The 20,661-nt window shown below is 26.6% G+C and overlaps 1 protein-coding gene across 1 annotated transcript in view; it reads left to right on the top strand.

Moving 5' to 3' along the window:
* Positions 1-10,743: 10,743 nt before the first annotated feature.
* Positions 10,744-20,661, top strand: part of LOC100213536 (probable 18S rRNA (guanine-N(7))-methyltransferase) — a 79,517-nt gene continuing 69,599 nt past the window's right edge. Inside the window, exons 1-4 of the mRNA XM_065807390.1 lie at positions 10,744-10,819; positions 11,233-11,342; positions 11,547-11,584; positions 11,862-11,957. Coding sequence (XP_065663462.1) covers positions 11,301-11,342; positions 11,547-11,584; positions 11,862-11,957 — 176 coding nt within the window. The 5' untranslated portion in view covers positions 10,744-10,819; positions 11,233-11,300. The remainder of the gene's footprint in view (positions 10,820-11,232; positions 11,343-11,546; positions 11,585-11,861; positions 11,958-20,661) is intronic.

The raw sequence follows: 20,661 nt of genomic DNA, 5'->3' as shown, positions 1-20,661 counted from the left end.
AAAGCTATATGTTGTTTCCAATAGAAATTGTTTATTTTACTTAAATGTTTAAAAATGGCTTCTTTTAACCAGACTGAAATTAATGACAATAGCCTAAGTGAAAATAGTAAAGTATAAACAAATGCGAAGAAAAATTAAATATAATAATCATTTTTTTCAGACAACGCTGAAAACAATTTCTGATATCTATCAAATATATCGGAAATAAGCCTATATAGCTTTCCTATTTGTTTAATGTTTCTATATTGCCCTATATAAGGGCAAATAAAAACATTAAACAGATTTCTCAACCTCAAAGGTATTTCAAATTTTGGAAATTGTGTACAATAATTAAATTAAGTTTTAGATTTTTTTTATAAAAATTAACATTAAATGAGTATAATTTGTTTGCTTTTTATTATTTTTAAACTCTAAGTATGATAGGGCATCAAATAAAATTTTAGACCTAGACATCATTAAAACTTTGTGAGTGCCTTGTTTCTTTTCAAATATTTTAACAATCTTTTCTTTCATTGATAATTATTCAAATGTTGTTTACCATTGCAGATAATCGCAAATAACTTCTTCAAGCTTGTTTTGATCAGAAATTAGAAGAAAAATATACTACTGTATTTTATTTTATAATTTTTTTTATGCGCCCGAAGAAGTCCTTACGGTCTTATCACAGAGCACCGCGGAAGAGCATTTAATAAGTTCACGCTTCCTTCCTAATCGATGTCAAAAAATTTGCCCAGAGGTAGGGTTCGAACCACGGATCCTTTTTTTTGCACTTTAATACCTTGTACTCATATATTTTTTTAAAATTCATTTAGATCCTAATAACTGAGAGGGCCACTACAGTCGAAAAAGCTACTTTTTGTGGTCAGCGCCGTCTCGAGGGTAGGCGTAGGGGGTGTCTAGTCCCCTGAGAAAATTAATTAGTTAGCTAATTTGGACACTTGAGTCGGCAAAATTGGATTGGTAGTTGACAGTCTGCAAATATTAGCTAACTAGGACCATTCATGTTTTCAAAGATCTTAGTTGGCCCTACTCGGTAAAAAACAGATACGCCACCCCCCATCCTTTAAGATCTCTTTGTTTGTGGTTACAATTCTCTCTCAACTTATTAACTTCGATACACGAACCTTGGCGAACAAAGCGGCTCCCAGAGAAACAAGTTGAGCGTGGTACTACCAGGAACGTGGTGGGGATTGAAATCGGAATTTCTCGCTAATGAAGCTAGCGCTCTACCACAACACCACTACCGCATGTTAAAATTAGATAAGCCTCTTAAAAATTAACTAAGATTTAATAGTTTCTAAAGAGTTTAAGAAATCTACTTGTTTATTAACATTATTATTTAAAAACAAAATTATTTTTCAAACTACTTTATAAATAAAACAAAATAATAAAATGTGCTAACGTATTCAAATTCGTAATTATAACTTTTAGTGCACGCAGTTTAAATGCAAGCAATCGAAGCCAGCAATACCTGGTTTATTATCTTACTTCTTTTACGCTTTTTTTTAACGGAACTGTCACAATTATTTTGGTCCGCCGATAAAAATGACCCCGGACTAAATTTCTCAGAAAATATATATCCGCCCGGATAATTTTTTTCTGAAAAAATTGGTCTGAGCAAGAAAAATTGGTCCGTAAGAAAAAATTTAGTTAGCATGTGTGTATATATTTTTAAATTATCATGGAAGACGAGCTCGTTAAAAAAGTTTTTACTTATTTAACTAATAAGAAATACCCTGATGGAAGTTTAGATGGCGAAAAAAGAATAATTAGAAAAAAGGCTTTAAAGTTTATAATTTCTGAAGGAGGGGAATTACTATATAAGTATAAAAAGAAAGACAAGGTAACTAGTTACGTAACAGAGTTATCTCGGTAAAAGAAAGACAAGGTCTCTTTTTTTTAAAAAATAAGTAAAAGATTTTAAGTAAAAGAAAGACTAGGTCTTTTTTCTTGTCTTTTTTTTATCGAGTTAATTCTGTAATATATAAATATTGGTAACAAGGTAATATACAAATATTGATAATTCGATGCTTGGATTATCAACATTTATTTATAACAATTATTTATTCTAAAATGAATATTATAACCTATTATTTGTACATAATTTTTATTTTTTTTAAGATTTTAAAATATAGATTAATGATAATGTTAATGAATATTTTAATCTGCTAAAATTTAGCAGAATAAAATATTCATTATTTAGCCTAAATCATCAAATTTAGCATAAATTTGAAATTGCTTCATGCTAAGTTTTAAATAAGGAAATAAATTATAAATTAACATACATATAACATGGCAGTATAACTCAAAAAATAGTTTGAATTTTAGTTTTTATTTCTGCTTTAAAATTTAATTAATTTTTTTTTTTCAGTATTTTTGCCATAGCTTATAGATGGCATAATTTTAATATCTAAATATAATAAAATTAGTTATAAAAAGACAAGCAATTGTAAATGGTTTGACTTGTAGTTTAAAAAATGAATAATTATGAGATCATTTTATTATCATAAATTGGTATATTAAAATAAATTATATAAAGATATTAAATTAATACTTGTATGTGATGTTTTTTTAAAAGGAACTACTTCTGCGATACATCATAAATCATGATGAAAGGAGAAAAATATTAGTTGCTTGCCATGTCCATCCTACTTCTGTCCATATGGGTAAAACAAGAACATTGGGCAGGATAAAAGAGCGTTTCATGTGGCACGGAATGGTAAAAAATGTCCATGAGTTGGTAATATAGTTTTTGTATTATGCATTATCAGAAAATTATGATTTTTTCTAATAATTATAATAAGGTATTGCTATACCATTTTAAATTCTGTTTAAACTTATATCATGTGATGTATGCCAGAGAATGAATAGAAAGTTAAACTGTGGGAAACCAGAGATGCACCCAATAAAGGTGAAGGCTCCATGGTACATGGTTGGCATAGATTTTGTTGGCCCACTCAGTCCAATTAGTGAAGACAGTTGTAAATATATTTTAACTATTAGTGACTATTTTTCAAAGTGGGTTGAAGTAATACCCACTAAAGACAAAATGGCAGTTACAGTTGCAAGATGTCTATTTAAGGTATTGCATTTTTATTTTTGTTATTGTTTTAGCATCCTTGCTAAATGCTACCTTTCTGTGTATCAAGTTATTGGGTCCTAATTGTTTGCATTTTTTATATTCTATATTTCCAAACAACCTTAAAATTCCAGACATGCATACTTTTCTTACCCGATTTTAGCCACTTCATTTCACCACCACTTTCATAATTTCTGATCATATCTTAAACATCAACAAAAAAGAGAAACTTAAATAAAGATAAAATAATATTATAATCTTATATCTTTCTAAAGAGATCAAAAGTGATGATCTTGAAAAGAGATTAGAAATAGTTGGTGTATCTGATAAGGGGCTGTTGTTATTATTCTTGGATACAGTTAATTGATTTTAGAATCTTGATTTTACCTTATTAAATAAATCATATTTTCTTATGATTTATATATCTTTAATGTTTATTAGCATCTATGTAACATCATGGTGTGCATATATATAGTACTTTTATAATAAGTCTATCATTCAGGTTTTCATGAGGTTGGGAGTGCCAAGAGTTTTGCTGTCAGATAATGGTACTGAATTTTGTAATGAACTTAATAATACACTTAATGTGTTGCTTGGTATAAAGAAAAGGCTCACAACACCATATCACCCACAAGTAAATTAAATTTAAAAAATTCTTAAATAGGTTAATAAAGAAATAGGATATTAATATCTCAAGTTATTTTGTCAATTAGGTCAATTAGTTTAAATTATTTAAATTATAAAACAAATTTTTTTTTGATTTAAGGCTAATGGACTCGATGAATGATTTAATCAAACTTTGCAGAATATGCTAGTCAAATATGTATCCTCTAAAAAAGAACAATAGAGTATTTTTCTAGATACCTGTGCATTTGCGTACAATACATTTTGTCATGACTCTACAAAGTTCACACCATTTCAACTGATGTATGGTCGACAAGCATATCTTCCAATTGATGTAGATATCCAGACAGAATCTTTAGAATTATTAAGTTCAAATTATTTTAAATTAAAGGAGCCTGACATGGCACAAAGTGAATATAAGTTAGTGTTGGAAGAAGCTGAACAAAATATTTTAAAAGCTCAAGTAAGGCAAAAAAAAAATTATGACAAAAAGCACTCGAAACCTGGAGTCTTTATAATCAATTCATTAGTACTAAAATAAAATCATAGACGTAAAAAAACTAAAGGAGGCAAATTAAATGATAGATTTGTAGGCCCATATAAAATACTTAGTTGCCTTCCTAATGGAGTATACAAACTTCAAGATAATAAAGGTGTTACAATTCCTGCTACTGGCAGTCATCTCAAAATTTATAAACCTTCAGACCCTACTTTACAAAATTGCAAAGCATATTTGGTTGATTATAGCCCTTCTAATAAAGAAAGTTTTGATCAATGTTTTAATGATGAAGTGATTTCTCCGGATTCCTCAGTCTTTATTGAATCATCAGACTCAATATCAGAAAATGAACCAAATAATGATAATTATGAGGATTTAAATGAAACTCCTCAAAAATCAAGTATCTCTGGTAATGGCTCACCTTCAGTAGATGCATTAAACTATGCTCATGAGTGCTCCAAAGAAAATATAAATTGTTCCAATGTTGATGATACATATTCAGAAGTAAAAATAGAAGATGAAATCTATCAAATTAATTTGGTTTGTTCATGCAAAAATAGGTGTGGTACAAAACGATGCCCTTGCAAACAGATCGGTGTGGTATGCATAAGTCATTGCTACCCAAGTAGAATATGTGTAAACAGGCAAAAAGCTTTTCAAGCAGAACTTATTTGTCTTGAAGAAGAAGCAAATACAAAAGAAGAGACAGTTTCTATTGGTCTTTTTCAAACTAGAAAAATAATACTTTCAGTAGATGATAAAAATATTTTGATTAATGGTGGATGGCTAAATGACACAATCATTTATGCTGGAATGCAAATGCCTAAAGATGCTTTTCCTCATTTATCAGGGTTTCAAGATCCCATTTTACAGGTCACAAATAGTTTAGAGGTTCAAAAAGATAAAGAGTTTATTCAGTGTCTGAATTACAACGGAATGCATTGGATCATTATAGCAACACTAGGCTGTACACAGGGGACTGTCAGGGTTTATGACAGTTTGCATAATAAGTTAACATTGTTGCTGAAGAACACAGTTGCTGATCTTTTGTGCTCTACCACTAACAAAATTAAAATTGATTATGTAAATGTTCAGTATCAGTTAGGTTCAGATGACTGTGGACTTTTTGCACTTGCAAATGCTTGTGAACTTTGCTTTGGCAGAGATCCATCCATTGTAAAGTACACACAGGAAGATATGAGAAAACATTTGTCAAAGTCATTTGAAAAATTAGAGTTGACACAGTTTCCATCTAAGCTGCGGAGAGTTTCACAACAAATTTCAAAGGTTGAGTTTTTAGATATATATTGCAATTGCAGAATGCCAAGCAATGAAAAACCAATGATACAATGTGGGTTATGCAAGGAATGGTTTCATATAAAATGTGTTGAAGCGCCAAAAACAGTGATATGCAATAATCTTTTATGGTGTTTCTGTTGTAAATAACTTTATTTTGGTCTAATATTACCATATATTGTTATATAACAATAATATATATATATGTATATATATATATATATATATATATATATATATATATATATATATATATATATATATATATATATATATATATATATGTATGTATATATATATATATATATATATGTATATACATATATATATATGTATATATATATGTATATATATATGTATATATATATATATGTATATATATATATATATATATATATATGTATATATATGTATATATATGTATATATATATGTATATATATATATATATGTATATATATATATATTTATATATATATATATATGTATATATATATATATATTTATATATATATATATATATATATATGTATATATATATATATATATATATATGTATATATATATATATATGTATATATATATATATATATATATATTTATATATATATATATATGTATATATATATATATATATATATATATATATATATATGTATATATATATATATATATATTTATATATATATATATATGTATATATATATATATATATATATATATATATATATATATATATATATATTTATATATTGTTGTATAAGTTGCTGTTCTTTGCTATTTATGTATTTTATGTTAGATAGACAGCCAGATAGTGCACAGCCACCTTGATCAATTTTCAGTTTATACCTTGGTTTGGCAACCTATTTTAAGTAGAGACCCATTTTTTCTAAAATAATTTAAAAAATCTTATAAAGAACGGTAAGTATACTTACGGCTCTATAACTATACTTACATATAAACATATCATATATAATAGTTTTATTATGGTTTGACTAAAATATAGAAAGGTTTGAATTAATGTACCAGATAGATTGAGATAAAATAATTCTTATAAAAAAAAGTTCTTACTAAAATATTCCAATAGATCCAAAGTGATTTGTCCAGATAATTTTGAATAAACCATATGAAAAACTTATGGCACGAAAACTCGTATTAGTATAACTGGTTTATTTTTTTCAAATAGTCATGTAAGGCCAAGTCCAATAAGAAGATTTATGGTGATTACTAAACAAAAGAATGAGCTCAAGATAGAAACAATGAGTTTTTCAAAAGTTTTTTAGTGAGAGTGTCAATAAGTTAGAGTTAAAAGTTTTGCTTTTTAGTGAGAGTTCCAACAAGTTAGAATTAAAAGTTTTGCTTTTTAGTGAGAGTTCCAACAAGTTAGAGTTAAAAGTTTTGCTTTTTAATGAGAGTGCTAACAAGTTAGAGTTAAAAGTTTTGCTTTTTAGTGAGAGTGCCATCAAGTTAATGTTAAAAGTTTTGCTTTTTAGTGAGAGTGCCAATAAGTTAATGTTAAAAGTTTTGCTATTTAGTGAGAGTGCCAACAAGTTAGAGTTATAAGTTTTAGTTTTTTAGTGAGAGTCAACAGAAAGAAGAGCGGGTAGTTAGTACATTTATTTATTATATCAGTTTATTTAAACTTATTAAAATTGAAATATGTTTATATTTCTAATAAGTTATAAATAAGTAAAGTACATATAAAATATATTAAATATATAAAGTATATATAAATAAATAAAGTAAAATTTTATATCTTAGTTTGTTTCATTCATTCTCTTCAATTAGTAATTTTTTTTTTAATTTGTCGATTGTTAGGATTATATTTGTTGATTGTAAGGATTATATACTTTGTATTAATTTTTATTTTATTTTGTTTACAAATATAAAAACCTATTTTTTATGCTTCTTTTTTCATTTCCTTAGTTTGATGATGGAAAATTTGCTGGGAAATATCAAAGTTTATCTAAGTGATGATCAAGTTAATACTGGCAACTATAATAAAAAATAATAACTTTCTTGTTCATTTTTTGAACAGTTCAACTCCTTCAGGTATATCTAATTATTTAAAATTTAAAATTGGTTGTGTAGTTTTTATATGTTACTTAGGAATTGAGATAAAAGTTTGCACTTTTCAAATAGTAACAATGATGCATAGCTTCTTCTGGTGGTAAATGGGTATTTTTTCTTGGAATTAGTTGCAGCTATCAGATTTTTATTTACAATTGGTACTAAAATGTAATCTGTTTTCTGATTGGCATATTTAATGACAATCAATAAATTTTAAGTTAAAATGTTTCTTGATTTGGTAGGTGTCTAAAAGAATCCTGCTACTCTCATGGACAAATATGTGTTGTATGTTAAAGAACAAAGCATTATAAGTTGCGTGATATGAGCATATTTATAATATATGTATATATATATATATATATATATATATATATATATATATATATATATATATATATATATATATATATATATATATATATATATATATATATATAATTTTTCATTGACAACTATTTGTTTCACGTTTTGCGAGAACAAGAGATGTTAATTTTTAATCAGAATTAAATAAAACAAAGTTTCCAAATCTAGTTTCAAAGTATTCATTATGGCAGTCTTTTAAGACTGCCATTATATAATTTTTTATACACTATGATTTTTTATTTGTTTAGGTTTAAAATATGTTTAAAATATGATTATGTTATTTACTTTTAATTAAATTTCTTTTTTTTCTTTAGTTCTACCTTTTGTTTAAATTTCATTGAACTACCTGTTGAAATATGGTTTCAATTTTGTAAATTTTAATGATTTGAAATTTACTATATTGATCATTAGCCAATAGTTAAAGAAAAGAAATTTAACATATGTAAGGTAAAAATACTTTGTTAACTGGTAACATTGCAGATCAGTTAAACGCTTTTTTGTTTCAATATATTGTACTTGTGATGTTAATAATGAGATTTTTTTAACTTATGATGATATTATTTTAATTATTTGCCTAATATATTTTTAGATTTAAAATGTTTTCAAAATGGTTCGAATGTAGTACATACAGGTACATCTTGGGGTTACCATTAGTAGATCCCCTTTGTTTTTTTAAAGTGTTTTTTTAAGTACATTTATTTGCTAAGCTAAAAACATGTATTGATACAACAAAAAATGGATAATATGGATGGATGAAGAATTTGGATAAATAAGCAATTATTGAAATAATTTTGAAATAAAATCTAAAAATAAAAAATTTTATAATTGCATATGGCTTATAAATTTAAAAGCAAAGCTTACGTCCAATCCAAGTCTACTTATGTAATACAAACCCTATGAATACTTAAGTAAAATAAATGTAAGGCAAAAAAAAAGTTAATACCGATATATATACACGAAGTTTTTCTAGAAAAGTTACGTACATAATACATAAAAAGTCCTATAATACGTATTAATACGTTTAAAAGATACGTATTTAAAACATCTTTCCATACATAAAAAGTCCTACAATACGTATTAATACAGGGTTCGTAGCAAACTTGGAAAACATGGAAAATTGGTTCATTTTGGCAATAGTCAGGGAATTATTAATTTTTAATTAGATAGTCAGGGAATTTTGATAGAGAAAGTGACTTATTTTATAATTATGGTGTTTTTTTTTCTAACTGATACCATACAGTTAAGATAAGGCTTTTATTGTAATTATTTGTTTTGACAATCCTAAAATGTCATTTATAACATATCCAATATAGCCGATGGCTTATTTAAATGTTATTCCGTGTTTAAAACAGTCAGGAAAATTGACTGATTTTTAAAAAATCAGGGAAATTTATATGAAAAATTGTCTACGAACCCTGTCATACGTTTAAAAGATACGTATTTAAAACATCATCCGCTAAAAGTACCCTAAATTATACAAAACACGCACAAGTACGAATTAAATATTTACAATTATGTTTGGGCTGTTACATTTAAACAAGTTGAAAACACTTATATAACTTTGTAGAATACACTAACAATTTACATTAGGCATCGACCTACGGACTAACTGATTTTTTCAATATGTAAAATAATCTATTATCAGGCCCGTACCATGAACATTTTTATAGTACCATTAAGGGAGTTGATGACCCCTCTTCCCCCACAAATTTGGCATTATTTTTGCAAAGGTCTGTAATAAGACTTTGTAATATGCACTTCTTAGCGTCTCCTTATAAAATAGCCATTAAAAAAAGGTTCTGTCAGTCCTCTCAAGTTTGCACTAACCTAAACTACATTAAATTTTAATGAGCCCACTTGTCACTATACACTAAAATAGTTTTTTAAAGCTAAGTACAAATTTTCAGACATGTCTGAAGCATATGCTGGTAAAACAGCATATGCTTTAACTTTTAAAGAAAAGTGCACCAAGAAATACTCTAAACTTTCTCAATAGTGGCAACCCAAATCATTTTAAGTACACCTAGAGCAGGATTTCCCAACCGTCTCTAAACCGTCCCCCAAAGTATATATAATAAAATTTTCATTGACCCATTAGTTAAAATTATTACTCGGTGTAATATTTTGTGTACGTACTTTTTATTAAAAATAAAACTTTGCATTTCTGAAAAGATATGTACATTTTTTTAAACAGTAAAAATAAAAATATTAAAACTAAAATTCATTCTCTGAAATAATATTCAGAGTTTCCTTTTACCTTTTACAAAGTTCTGGAAAGCTATGTAATCAATAAGGAGCTTTGATTCCGGAAAGCCAAGGAATCAATGAGGATGCTTTGTGCATGGATCAAAGCATAGTTTTCCATGGTTACTATCGATGTACCCTAAGGTTTGGTTTAAGTCTATTATAGTTTGTTCTGAATATTGACGGTTTTCTAGACAAATTTAAAAATCAGATCAAGCTCTGCTATACTATGATGATAGTGTAGTCTAAATTAGTCTAAAAGATATGCAAATATCATTAAGCGCTGAGAGAGTGAAAAAGCATAAATCAATGTCCGTAAATTTTAGTTATGAAAAGTTATAAATAGGTCAACCGTTGTTTTTTTGAATAATTGATTTCAAAAACCTGTAAAAAAAAAATTTATATCAAATTTAATATTATACACTTTTTCACACGGATCAAAAATTTTAAGTAATATTTTGGTCCGATATCAAAACTGCAAAATTTGTGCGCAAGTTGTAAAATATTATCACGGATCGTTTTTTTCAAAGCGGACCATAATTATCAAAAAAATTGATACGGCCGGACCATAAATTTCAACGAAAATTTTGGTCCAGGATAAAAATTTTCGCGGACCAAAATTCCAGCGACAGAACTGATACATGGGTATTAAATTTTTTTTTTTTTACAAGTTTTTGATTTTTTAAAAGTTTTTTTATTTTTAACCACATGTTTCAAACCGTTTTATTAAAACTTAAAACTTTTAAGTTAAAACGGTTAAGTTAAAATTTAACATATGTTTTAACCTCATGTTTCAAAACACATGTTTTAACCACATGTTTCAAAATCTTTTAAACTTCTTAACATGTTTCAAAAAACATGTTAATTTAAATTTAAGAAGTTTAAAGGATTTTTAATTTTTTTCATTAATTGATATACAGATTACCCACATTCGCTCACTTAGTAAAAGGTTTAGTTATTGTGTTTTTGATTTATACAATGTATTACATAAAGTAATTAAAATATATGTGTGATGCTTATGTAAATTCAACAATGAATACTTATATTTTTTTATTTAGCATAATAATGAATATAAGGAAATCTAAATTCATGTAATTCCATACGAAGAATACAGCATTAAAAAAAAATGAGTTCAAAACGACCAGAGCACTTAGCACCACCTGAAGTAGTAAGTTAGGTTTTAAAAAATTCATTTTTTTGTTAATTGTCTAATAATAAATTTATATTAATGGCCAGACTTGTAAACTGTAGTGTACTTATTTTTTAGGTAATATTGATATATGGACATAGCAAGAATTATTATTATTATTTATTGTTTTTAATTAATCATGTCATCTAAAACAAAATAACTGTTTATGATATTTTTGTTTAGTTTTACAATGAAATAGAAGCAAAAAAGTACACTTCTAAGTAAGTATATTTAAAAAATTTAATATATACAACTGTTTGTTCAATCTTTAAGTGTAGTTTTGTTTGTTCTGTTAAAAAAACATGGGTTACAAGTTTTTATATTTATTGTTATGATTATATTACATAAATATGTTTATGGTTTTTTAAATACTGCATTTTTTCATAATAAACATTATAATAAATACAGATAGCATTATGATCATGTTGAAGTTAAATCAATAACAACAAGTATAAACTAAAAAGTCAAAATTATATTGCAAGGTTTTGTTATATTTAGTACTCGTATGATAGAGATTCAAAATCAGATGACTGAACGAGCTTTAGAACTACTTAACTTACCTGCTGATGAGCCATGTTTTTTACTTGATGTTGGGTATGTAATTTTATTTTTAGCATATCAAACATGTTTTAACCTGTTAGTAGATCTGACCGAATATTTTTATTGTTATGCTACCACTAGAATGATTACTATCTGAGGTTTTAAACTTCTTATCCATAAGCAAATCTACTCTCATCCATAACCAAAATGAGGGATTTGTATCACAGTTTTCTTTCCTTAGGTAAGTTGCCACCCCGAGGCTAAGGAGTTTAGGACTCTCAACTATGCTATCTTTAGCTAAATAAAAGCTTCTTAGGTAATAATGAATCACACAACAACAACAAAGTAACAAAAAAAAAAAAAATAAATACGCAAAATAAAATTCTTATCTCCTCGCTCTATGGCTGATTTTCTTACTGCTGTGACTGAATGATTTTATTGTGCATTAAATAGAGGCAACAAGGCTAGGGCTATTGCACTTAATATATCTAAAACTTTCAATAAAGTTGGGCATGCTGGTCTTCTTCATAAGCTTGCATCATATGGTGTATCTGGTAAAGTTTCTAAGATTATCAAATCTTTTCTTTCTAACTGCTTTATTAAAGTCATCCTCAAAGGTTAACACTCTTTGTTTCTAGTCACTACTGGGGTACCTCAAGGTTCTATACTTGATCAGACCAAGGACCAAGTTAGTCCTGTTTAGGTATTTACCAGAAAACTTTTAATTCATTCTGGTTCTTGCTGAAATTATAATTTTCAAGACGGAATGCCGGATTTTATTTTTCTCCTTTTTTTTAAGACATGTGACACAGACTGTGTAAAAAAATCATTGTCTTACAGGGCAATGAAAAACTATAGCTAAACCTTTTTAAAAAATACATAATTCCTTACAAAGACAATGTAATTTTATTTGCAGTAATCAGTTATGTAAGAATTTCTAGAAGTTTAGGAATATTGTAGTGCAAAAAGAGTTGCTATCCAGTTTTGGGCAACAAACTAGCACTTTTTCCATCAAAACTGTTTTCTTTCCTCTGAGAATAGTCTCATTTTAATTTTTACATAATTTTAATTCTTTTTTTTCTTTCTAAACATCTTTGCTTCCAACAAGGCTGCAAGCAACCACTAATTAGAGTTTGAAGTTACTGGAATAGAAAAGATGAAGATAGTAGAGCAAGATAACGATTGACAGTCGACTCAAAAGATTGCAAATAATATGAATCAGGAAAGCAAGGTAAAGGAAGTAAATTCCAAAGAACTGATGTTCGAGGAAAAAAACTAGACAAATAAGAGTTTTGGAACAATTAGGAACAGTCACAAAAAAAGGATTAGACTTAATTGAATGGCGAGTAACACAAGAATGAATTTTAGTAGATGGAACAAGAGACCCTAGCGCTTTAGATCAGTGTCCTCTATAGTATTTGTAGAAAAGAGAAAGAGAAGCAACATTAAGACAATGTGATAATGGTTGGAGGTTAGCTGCAAGAGCAAGTCCAACTATGTTTACAATGCATTTTTAAACCTTGTCTAAAAGAGAAAAGGTATCATTAGAAGATCTGCCCTAGATATGACAACATTATTCCGTACAAGGACGGATTTGAGATTTATAGAGATAAAGAATAGAATCCGGAGTAAGGAAGTGTCAAATTCGATTAAGAAATGCAACCTTAGCAGATGTTTCTAGCAGTAATAAACAGACATCTGTTTTCTGGAGAATTGCTTTGCTGATAGATATGGAAGTAACGGTTTTGATGGGAAATTGCAGCAGCACAATGTGAAGAAAACCATGGAAAAGGCTTAACCTGGAATTTGTAAGCAAGAAGAGGAAAGATTTCTACCCAAGGCCATCACAAAGAAAATCACGGAAAGAACCCCAGTCAGCTTTAAGGTAGGTAAAAGAGGTGCGATGGTAGGGGATTCAGATAAAGAAGAATTAAAATGAGATATTAATTTTAGAGAGATCAAACCATCATCAGAAGCACCTAAGGGTGAATGTTGAGAAACTGAGCACTGACTAGGATCAGAAACAAGACATAAGACAAGTAGAGAAGGTAAATGATTCGGGTTGTCTGGAAAGAAAGTTGGAAAGTTGACTGTCTGAGTTAGGGATTGAGAAAGGCAAAAGTTGTGGGCTTTGACGCCTGCAGTGTTACTAACACTAGAGCCAAGCCATTCAGTGTGATAAGCATCAAAGTCACCAATTAATTAAAAAGTATAGGATGCCTAATACAGTAAATATTTCAATTTTTAACTAAATAGAAAAATAGAAAATGAAGAAATAGTTTGAGTATAAATATTATGCAGGTTAAAAGTTTAATAAATAAAATTATAAAAAGCAAATAAAAACAAAAAATAAAATGAAACAAGAATCAAGTTTATGAAATAGGTTGTATATATATATATATATATATATATATATATATATATATATATATATATATATATATATATATATATATATATATATATATATATATATATATATATATATATATATATATATATATATATATATATATATATATATATATATATATATATATATATATATATTATAGGTTATAAATATATATTATGTAGCCACAATGCTGAGCTGTAGGCGTTCACTTTCAATCTTGAAGGTAATAAATATAATTCTCGTTCAAATTTTTAGTAAAATTCTGCCCAGAATTTTATTAAATTTTATTAACAATTCCTGCAAATCTGGCTATGGCCAAAATTTAAAATTTCCAATCCGTTACACCCTTAGTCCTCTTTTGTTCCTTATCTACATTAATGATCATGACAACCTTACATCTAAAGTGGCCCTATTTGTTGATGACTCAACTTTATACTCCTATCATAACAAAAAGTATGGAATGCTATTATTATGTTTAGGCTGGTTTTTCTAATAATACTCTTTCTCTAATACTCTAAGGAAGAGAACGAGTAAGTTGTAAATCTAGTTTGACCTACTTTATCGGCCAAGCTTGAGCCTCTCTCCCATTATTGTTCATCTTTTTTCTACAAATACTATTACTGCTCATAGAAGCAATAATAAACTCATTCTCACTTGACATCACTCAGCAAAGTCTTATTTTTTTACTGTATTTGTCCCTGCATGCTGTAAAAACTTTTATTTGTCTATTTTTCCCCCCGCACTTCAACCCTTTGGAACGCCCTCCCAACTTCATGTTTTTCTGACTCATACAACCTATAACTTTTTAAGCCTTCTACATTCAAGGCTAGTCGCTGTGGCTGTAAACGTGGCTGTGTATCTGACAAAAGTAACTTGAAATATCACCAAAGTGGAATCTGCTCTAATAAATAAAAACTCTTGGGTTTGACATTTTTTGTCTATATCAGTCTTATTTTTTTAAAAAAAATTTGTTTTAGGTAACCCATGTCACAGTCTTTACAGTCTTGTCACAGAGCATCGTAGAAGAAATTTAATTTAAGTTCATGCCATCCTTACCAATGCTGCAAATATGATTAGAGCTCACTTCGAACCCTGGATCTCTTGCTTCTAAAAAATATGCTCTAATCACTGCACCACTGCCGCTCATAAATTGTTTTCATGCACAAAAGGTCGCCAAAAAGTTAAACGCTGGCTCCAGCCCAATAACCAACATTATTAAGAAAGGAGGCATGAGTTCCTAGTTAAAAATTCTTATGGAAAAAAGTAGACTGTGAAGACTTCAGGTAGCACCATTATAACCACAAAAAAATTTCTAGTTCTACAAATCTGTAACATAAAAATGGTCATATATACGCTTTATTATGGTGTGTACATAAATCAATGTCTTGGTGACCACACTAAATGTGGAGTTTTCACCTTTGAAACTAGAATTAAAAGCTTTTAGTATTTTATATATATATATATATATATATATATATATATATATATATATATATATATATATATATCATATATATATATATATATATATATATATATATATATATATATATATATATATATATATATATATATATATATATATATATATATATATGTATATATATATATATATGTATATAATATGTAAATATATAATAATTATATATTTTATATAAAAAAAACAAAAAAACAAATTATAAATAAATTTGCATTATAAAAAAAATAGACACAATTTACTAACTGCAAAGTTTTGTCTTATCATATTGGAAATAAAAAAAGACATTCATAAGCATTCATTTTGTGTAAAATGCTCTTAAACAGATACATTGTTGGTAGGCTTTTGTAACTTTCTTGTTTCTAAGCAAATGTTTTCATGTTTCTAAGCAAATGTTTTCAAAATGTTTCAAAGCAAAATGTTTCTAAGCAAAGGTTTTCTTAAGAAAGGTTAAAAATCTTGCAAAAATGTTTGAAAAATAAACAGCCACCAAATAAATATGAAAACAGTACAAAACTGAATAAAACCTTGCCCTTCACTGCAGTTAAGATAAAGAACTTTACAGAAAACAGATTGAATCAGGAGAAGCCAAGTGCAAGAGTTTAGTATTGGTACTAACACTGAACAAAACAAAGCAGCACATTCAATGCTAGATCGTGTGTTTGACACTTAATGGTATCTAATTTCATTAATTGTCACATTTGCAAATAATTAAAATTTCACTTTCACAAGGTTTCTAGCACAAGCAGTTAAACACCAGGTCCTCTGCATGGTTGCACCATGTACCTGCTCATGTATTTAAAGATAATCGGTTATAAAATCCGTCTTGATCAAGGATTGTCTGCTCTGTCAAATTTGGTATCATCTCTCTATTTCAGATCAAGATTGTGTAACCTGGTGCGGCCAGCACATGCACATACATAAATACATAGATTTGTAAATATGTGTACACACATGTGTGCGTGTGTTTATATATTTATATATATATATATCTATATATATATATATCTATATATATATCTATATATATATATATATCTATATATATATCTATATATATATATATAACGCTCAAATTAGGCGTATCAAATTTTGCTTATCACACCTTCGCGATTAGTTTTTTCTTAAAAAAATATTTTAGTAATTTTTTTTTCTTTCCTAATTTAGCATTTTTTGTTTGCCATTCTTAAAAGTAATGTTTTTCTCTAAGTTTATTTTATTAAGGGTCATAAAGTATTTTACGCTAAATTTATCTTTTGAATAGAAGTATGATCATTTGCTCTATTGCATGGAGATTTTTATTCAGCAAAGCACTTTTAAATATAGATTACTTAAAATCTCTGCGTTAAAGTCAATAATATTATAAAGTTATATTTAGTTCGATTTACTGAATGGTTTATCCATTCAATAAATTTAGTAAAGTACATCACAGTAAATTTACCTATAAACTAAATCAAAACAACCAGTTAATTTACTACAGTAACTTACAGTTACTCAACTATTACATTTTTCATAATATACTCAAAGACTTGCAAAAGTTAGCCATACAAATGTTTCTATTTATATGGTATATGTTGTTAACACTTAATATAAGCCTCTAATTAAAAATGATTTTAACAAGAAATCTTGAATAGAATATGAAAAACGCAATACCATTTTTTATTTTCATTTTATTTAAAGCAATATTAAGATTAAACATTTTCTATAAGTTGTTTTTAGGATTTTTTTTTTAAATAAAATTTATTTGAAGAAAAGAATTTTAGTCTTCTAAAATTCTCTTATTCAAATAATTTTGCGTTTGAATTTTGAAATAAAAAAAAATATTGGAAAAATTTAAAAGAATTTTAACGCTCAATAATTGTAAATTTAATTGCAGCGGCGTCTGTAATACCTAGTGGCATAGCGAGTATCATTCCTGAAAGTTAAACATATATCTAACTACAGTAACAATATCAGAACATCGTGCAAGTGAGGAAGAAATTTTTTTTAAATTGTAAGCATTTTGAATAGTTAATTATTTTTTGTTTGTTGAAAATAGTTTTAAAAGTAGAAACACTCTATTGCAAACATTAAACCAGTGATTATTGCAAACTTTAAACCACAAATTAAATTATAAAATATTTAAATTAAAAAAAAAAATTATTTTACTTCTGTTCAAAGAAATTAAAAAAAAAGATTTAAGCATATAATTAAACTTTAGAAAATAGTCGATTTATTAGACCAAATTTTTTTCTTTCACTTTTTATTGCAAAACAATTTAAATGCAAAAAATTGAATGAAAACATTAACTTAAAAACCATTTAAATAAAAAAAATAATTATACTTTTTAATAGTACGCTATCAAGAAACAATAAATTATAAAAACGTGGTATCTAATGTTTTTTTGCTTTGATCTTGCTTGTTTAGTCTATAGATTATAGACGTGTATGGTGTATAGGCATGTTTTTGTGCAAATATGAAGTTTAAAGTTTAATGACGATAATGTTTTAGTTTATTAATTCAATTTTATTTTTTTGTTTCGTTTTATTTCAACGTGTTTTATGTTATTAATGTTATAAACTGTATAAAACTGCAATCAAACAGCGTTACAAAGTTGTTTTACATTGACACAAGCTCTTTATATTGTCAAAACAACTTTGCAGTTTGTTTTATAACTTTTTATAACAATAACAATTCAGTACTCTTTAAAAATAACACGTGTTTATCATCATTAAATAGTTTTCTATAACTAATTAAAGAGAGGTAAATATATTTTAATATTTGCGTTTTGCCTTTTACTTTTTTAAGTATCATATATATATATATATATATATATATATATATATATATATATATATATATATATATATATATATATATATATATATATATATATATATATATATATATATATATATATATATATATATATATATATATATATATATATATATATACTAGAGGTATGACTAAAAAGCACATTTCATATTTTTGGAAATGGCAAAGCGGCAAAAGATGAACTTTTTCTTGTATTAACTTAAAATAATAATACTTTTTTCCAAATTGAAAAAAAACTCCCCACCAGTGCAGATGAAAATTCGGTCTCAGCTGTCTAAAAATGCAAAAAGTTCAAGTTTTTGCATTTATAGTAGAGGTAGTGTCACTTAACAAAATTTCAAAAATACCATAAGAGTTATTTTTGTAGCTTGATCTATCTACTTTTAGATTATGTTTTGTTTTTTGGTAAAAATGATGAAAAGAGTTGATCTTTTGCAATAATGTGTATATTTTAGAGGTTGGGATGGGGGGGGGGTTGAGCTTTGTATTGCTGTGATAAAAAACAATTATAATAAATGTTGTATTGTTATTTTCTAACAATACAATAAAATTTGAGAACTATTGTATTGTATTGTTTTAATGAAAAAAAATTACAATATTTATTGTATTGTTTTGATGAAAACAATTACAATAACAATCGTATTGTATTACTTTACATTAAAGTAGAAAAGCTAACGTATTTTAACTTATTTATATTCATCTCTGACGAACTTACTATTATTTTTGCTATTTTTTATTTACGAATTTGCAATATATTGCAAATTTTATTTTTTACATATTTAGATTTTGCATCACCTATCTTGTTATCTATTTCTAAGCTCTATATGGCCGCAAAATATTGCCTGTCTGATGATAGCTTACTATTATGAAAAATAACATTCATAAATTATTTTATTCAGTTCTTTTATTTTTTCCTCTTGATTTTAATGCTGCAAAGGAACTTAAAATATATATGAAAATTAACTTTAGTAACACAAACAGCTAAACATAATAATTCTTCTTAAATAAAAATGTTAATGTCTTTTATTACAATAACAATATATTGTTATTGTTTTATAAAGATGAATTGCAATACAATATTTATTGTTATTGTATTACAGAATTACACTAGTTGTAAATCACAAGTATTGTTATTGTTTCTAAATTAAGTTAATGCAATAACAATAATTATTGTTACTGTTATTGTTTTCATTACAATTACAATAGTCCTAACCCTATCTCCATCTACTTTTGTTTTTAAAAGTTTTAATGAGGTCTTGACTAGAATTAGAAGCTCTGCATTTTTCATTCTGCACTTTTCATTCTGCATTTTTCATTCTGCACTTTTCATTCTGCCCTGTAATGTAGAACAAAATAACCTGTGCCAAATTTTTTAAAAATCTTTTATCTGGAAATAACTTTTATCTGGAAATAACAGTATATGTGTATATACTGCTATATTATATATAGCAGTATATACACATAGCACACAACCACAATATGTTCCAATTCGATGAACTGGTTTTCAGCCATTCTGTTTAAAGTAATGTTATTTTTAACAAATCAAAGAAAAATCAGTTTTCAGGTCCAAAAAATCTTTAATTGTTATATAACTTGCAGACTTTTCTGTTTGAGCTAATTTAAGAACTGATTTATGTAATTACTTTACAGATAATGAATAAAAATAGGAACAATATACTTTTTAAATTTTTTAAAAGGCTGGAGATACTGTCTATCTTACTATCTCCATTATCGCAAGTGTCTAAACATTTTATTGTCTCTTTAAATTTTTTACTAACAAACCTTTGTGTGTTTACTAATGGACTCTTATAACCTTTACATTTTTTTCTTACTTCACTTTCTATTTTGCATTTTTTAAACATGCAATCCTTTTTAATCATTGAGAAAATTTACATCTTCTTGTCTACTTTTAAAACTTGTGTTTTATCTTCCAATATGATGAGTTTTTTTATTTTTTATCAAATAAGTCTTCCTTTTTTGAAACCACATTTTTGCCTTTATGGTTTTGTGTTTAACAAAACCATATAGGCAAAAATGTGGTTTTAATTTTCAATTTTTTTTAAGTCAAC

Source organism: Hydra vulgaris, chromosome 10, assembly GCF_038396675.1.
Source record: "Hydra vulgaris chromosome 10, alternate assembly HydraT2T_AEP".
NCBI classification, from domain to species: domain Eukaryota; kingdom Metazoa; phylum Cnidaria; class Hydrozoa; order Anthoathecata; family Hydridae; genus Hydra; species Hydra vulgaris.
This window is presented reverse-complemented; position numbering and strand designations above follow the sequence as displayed.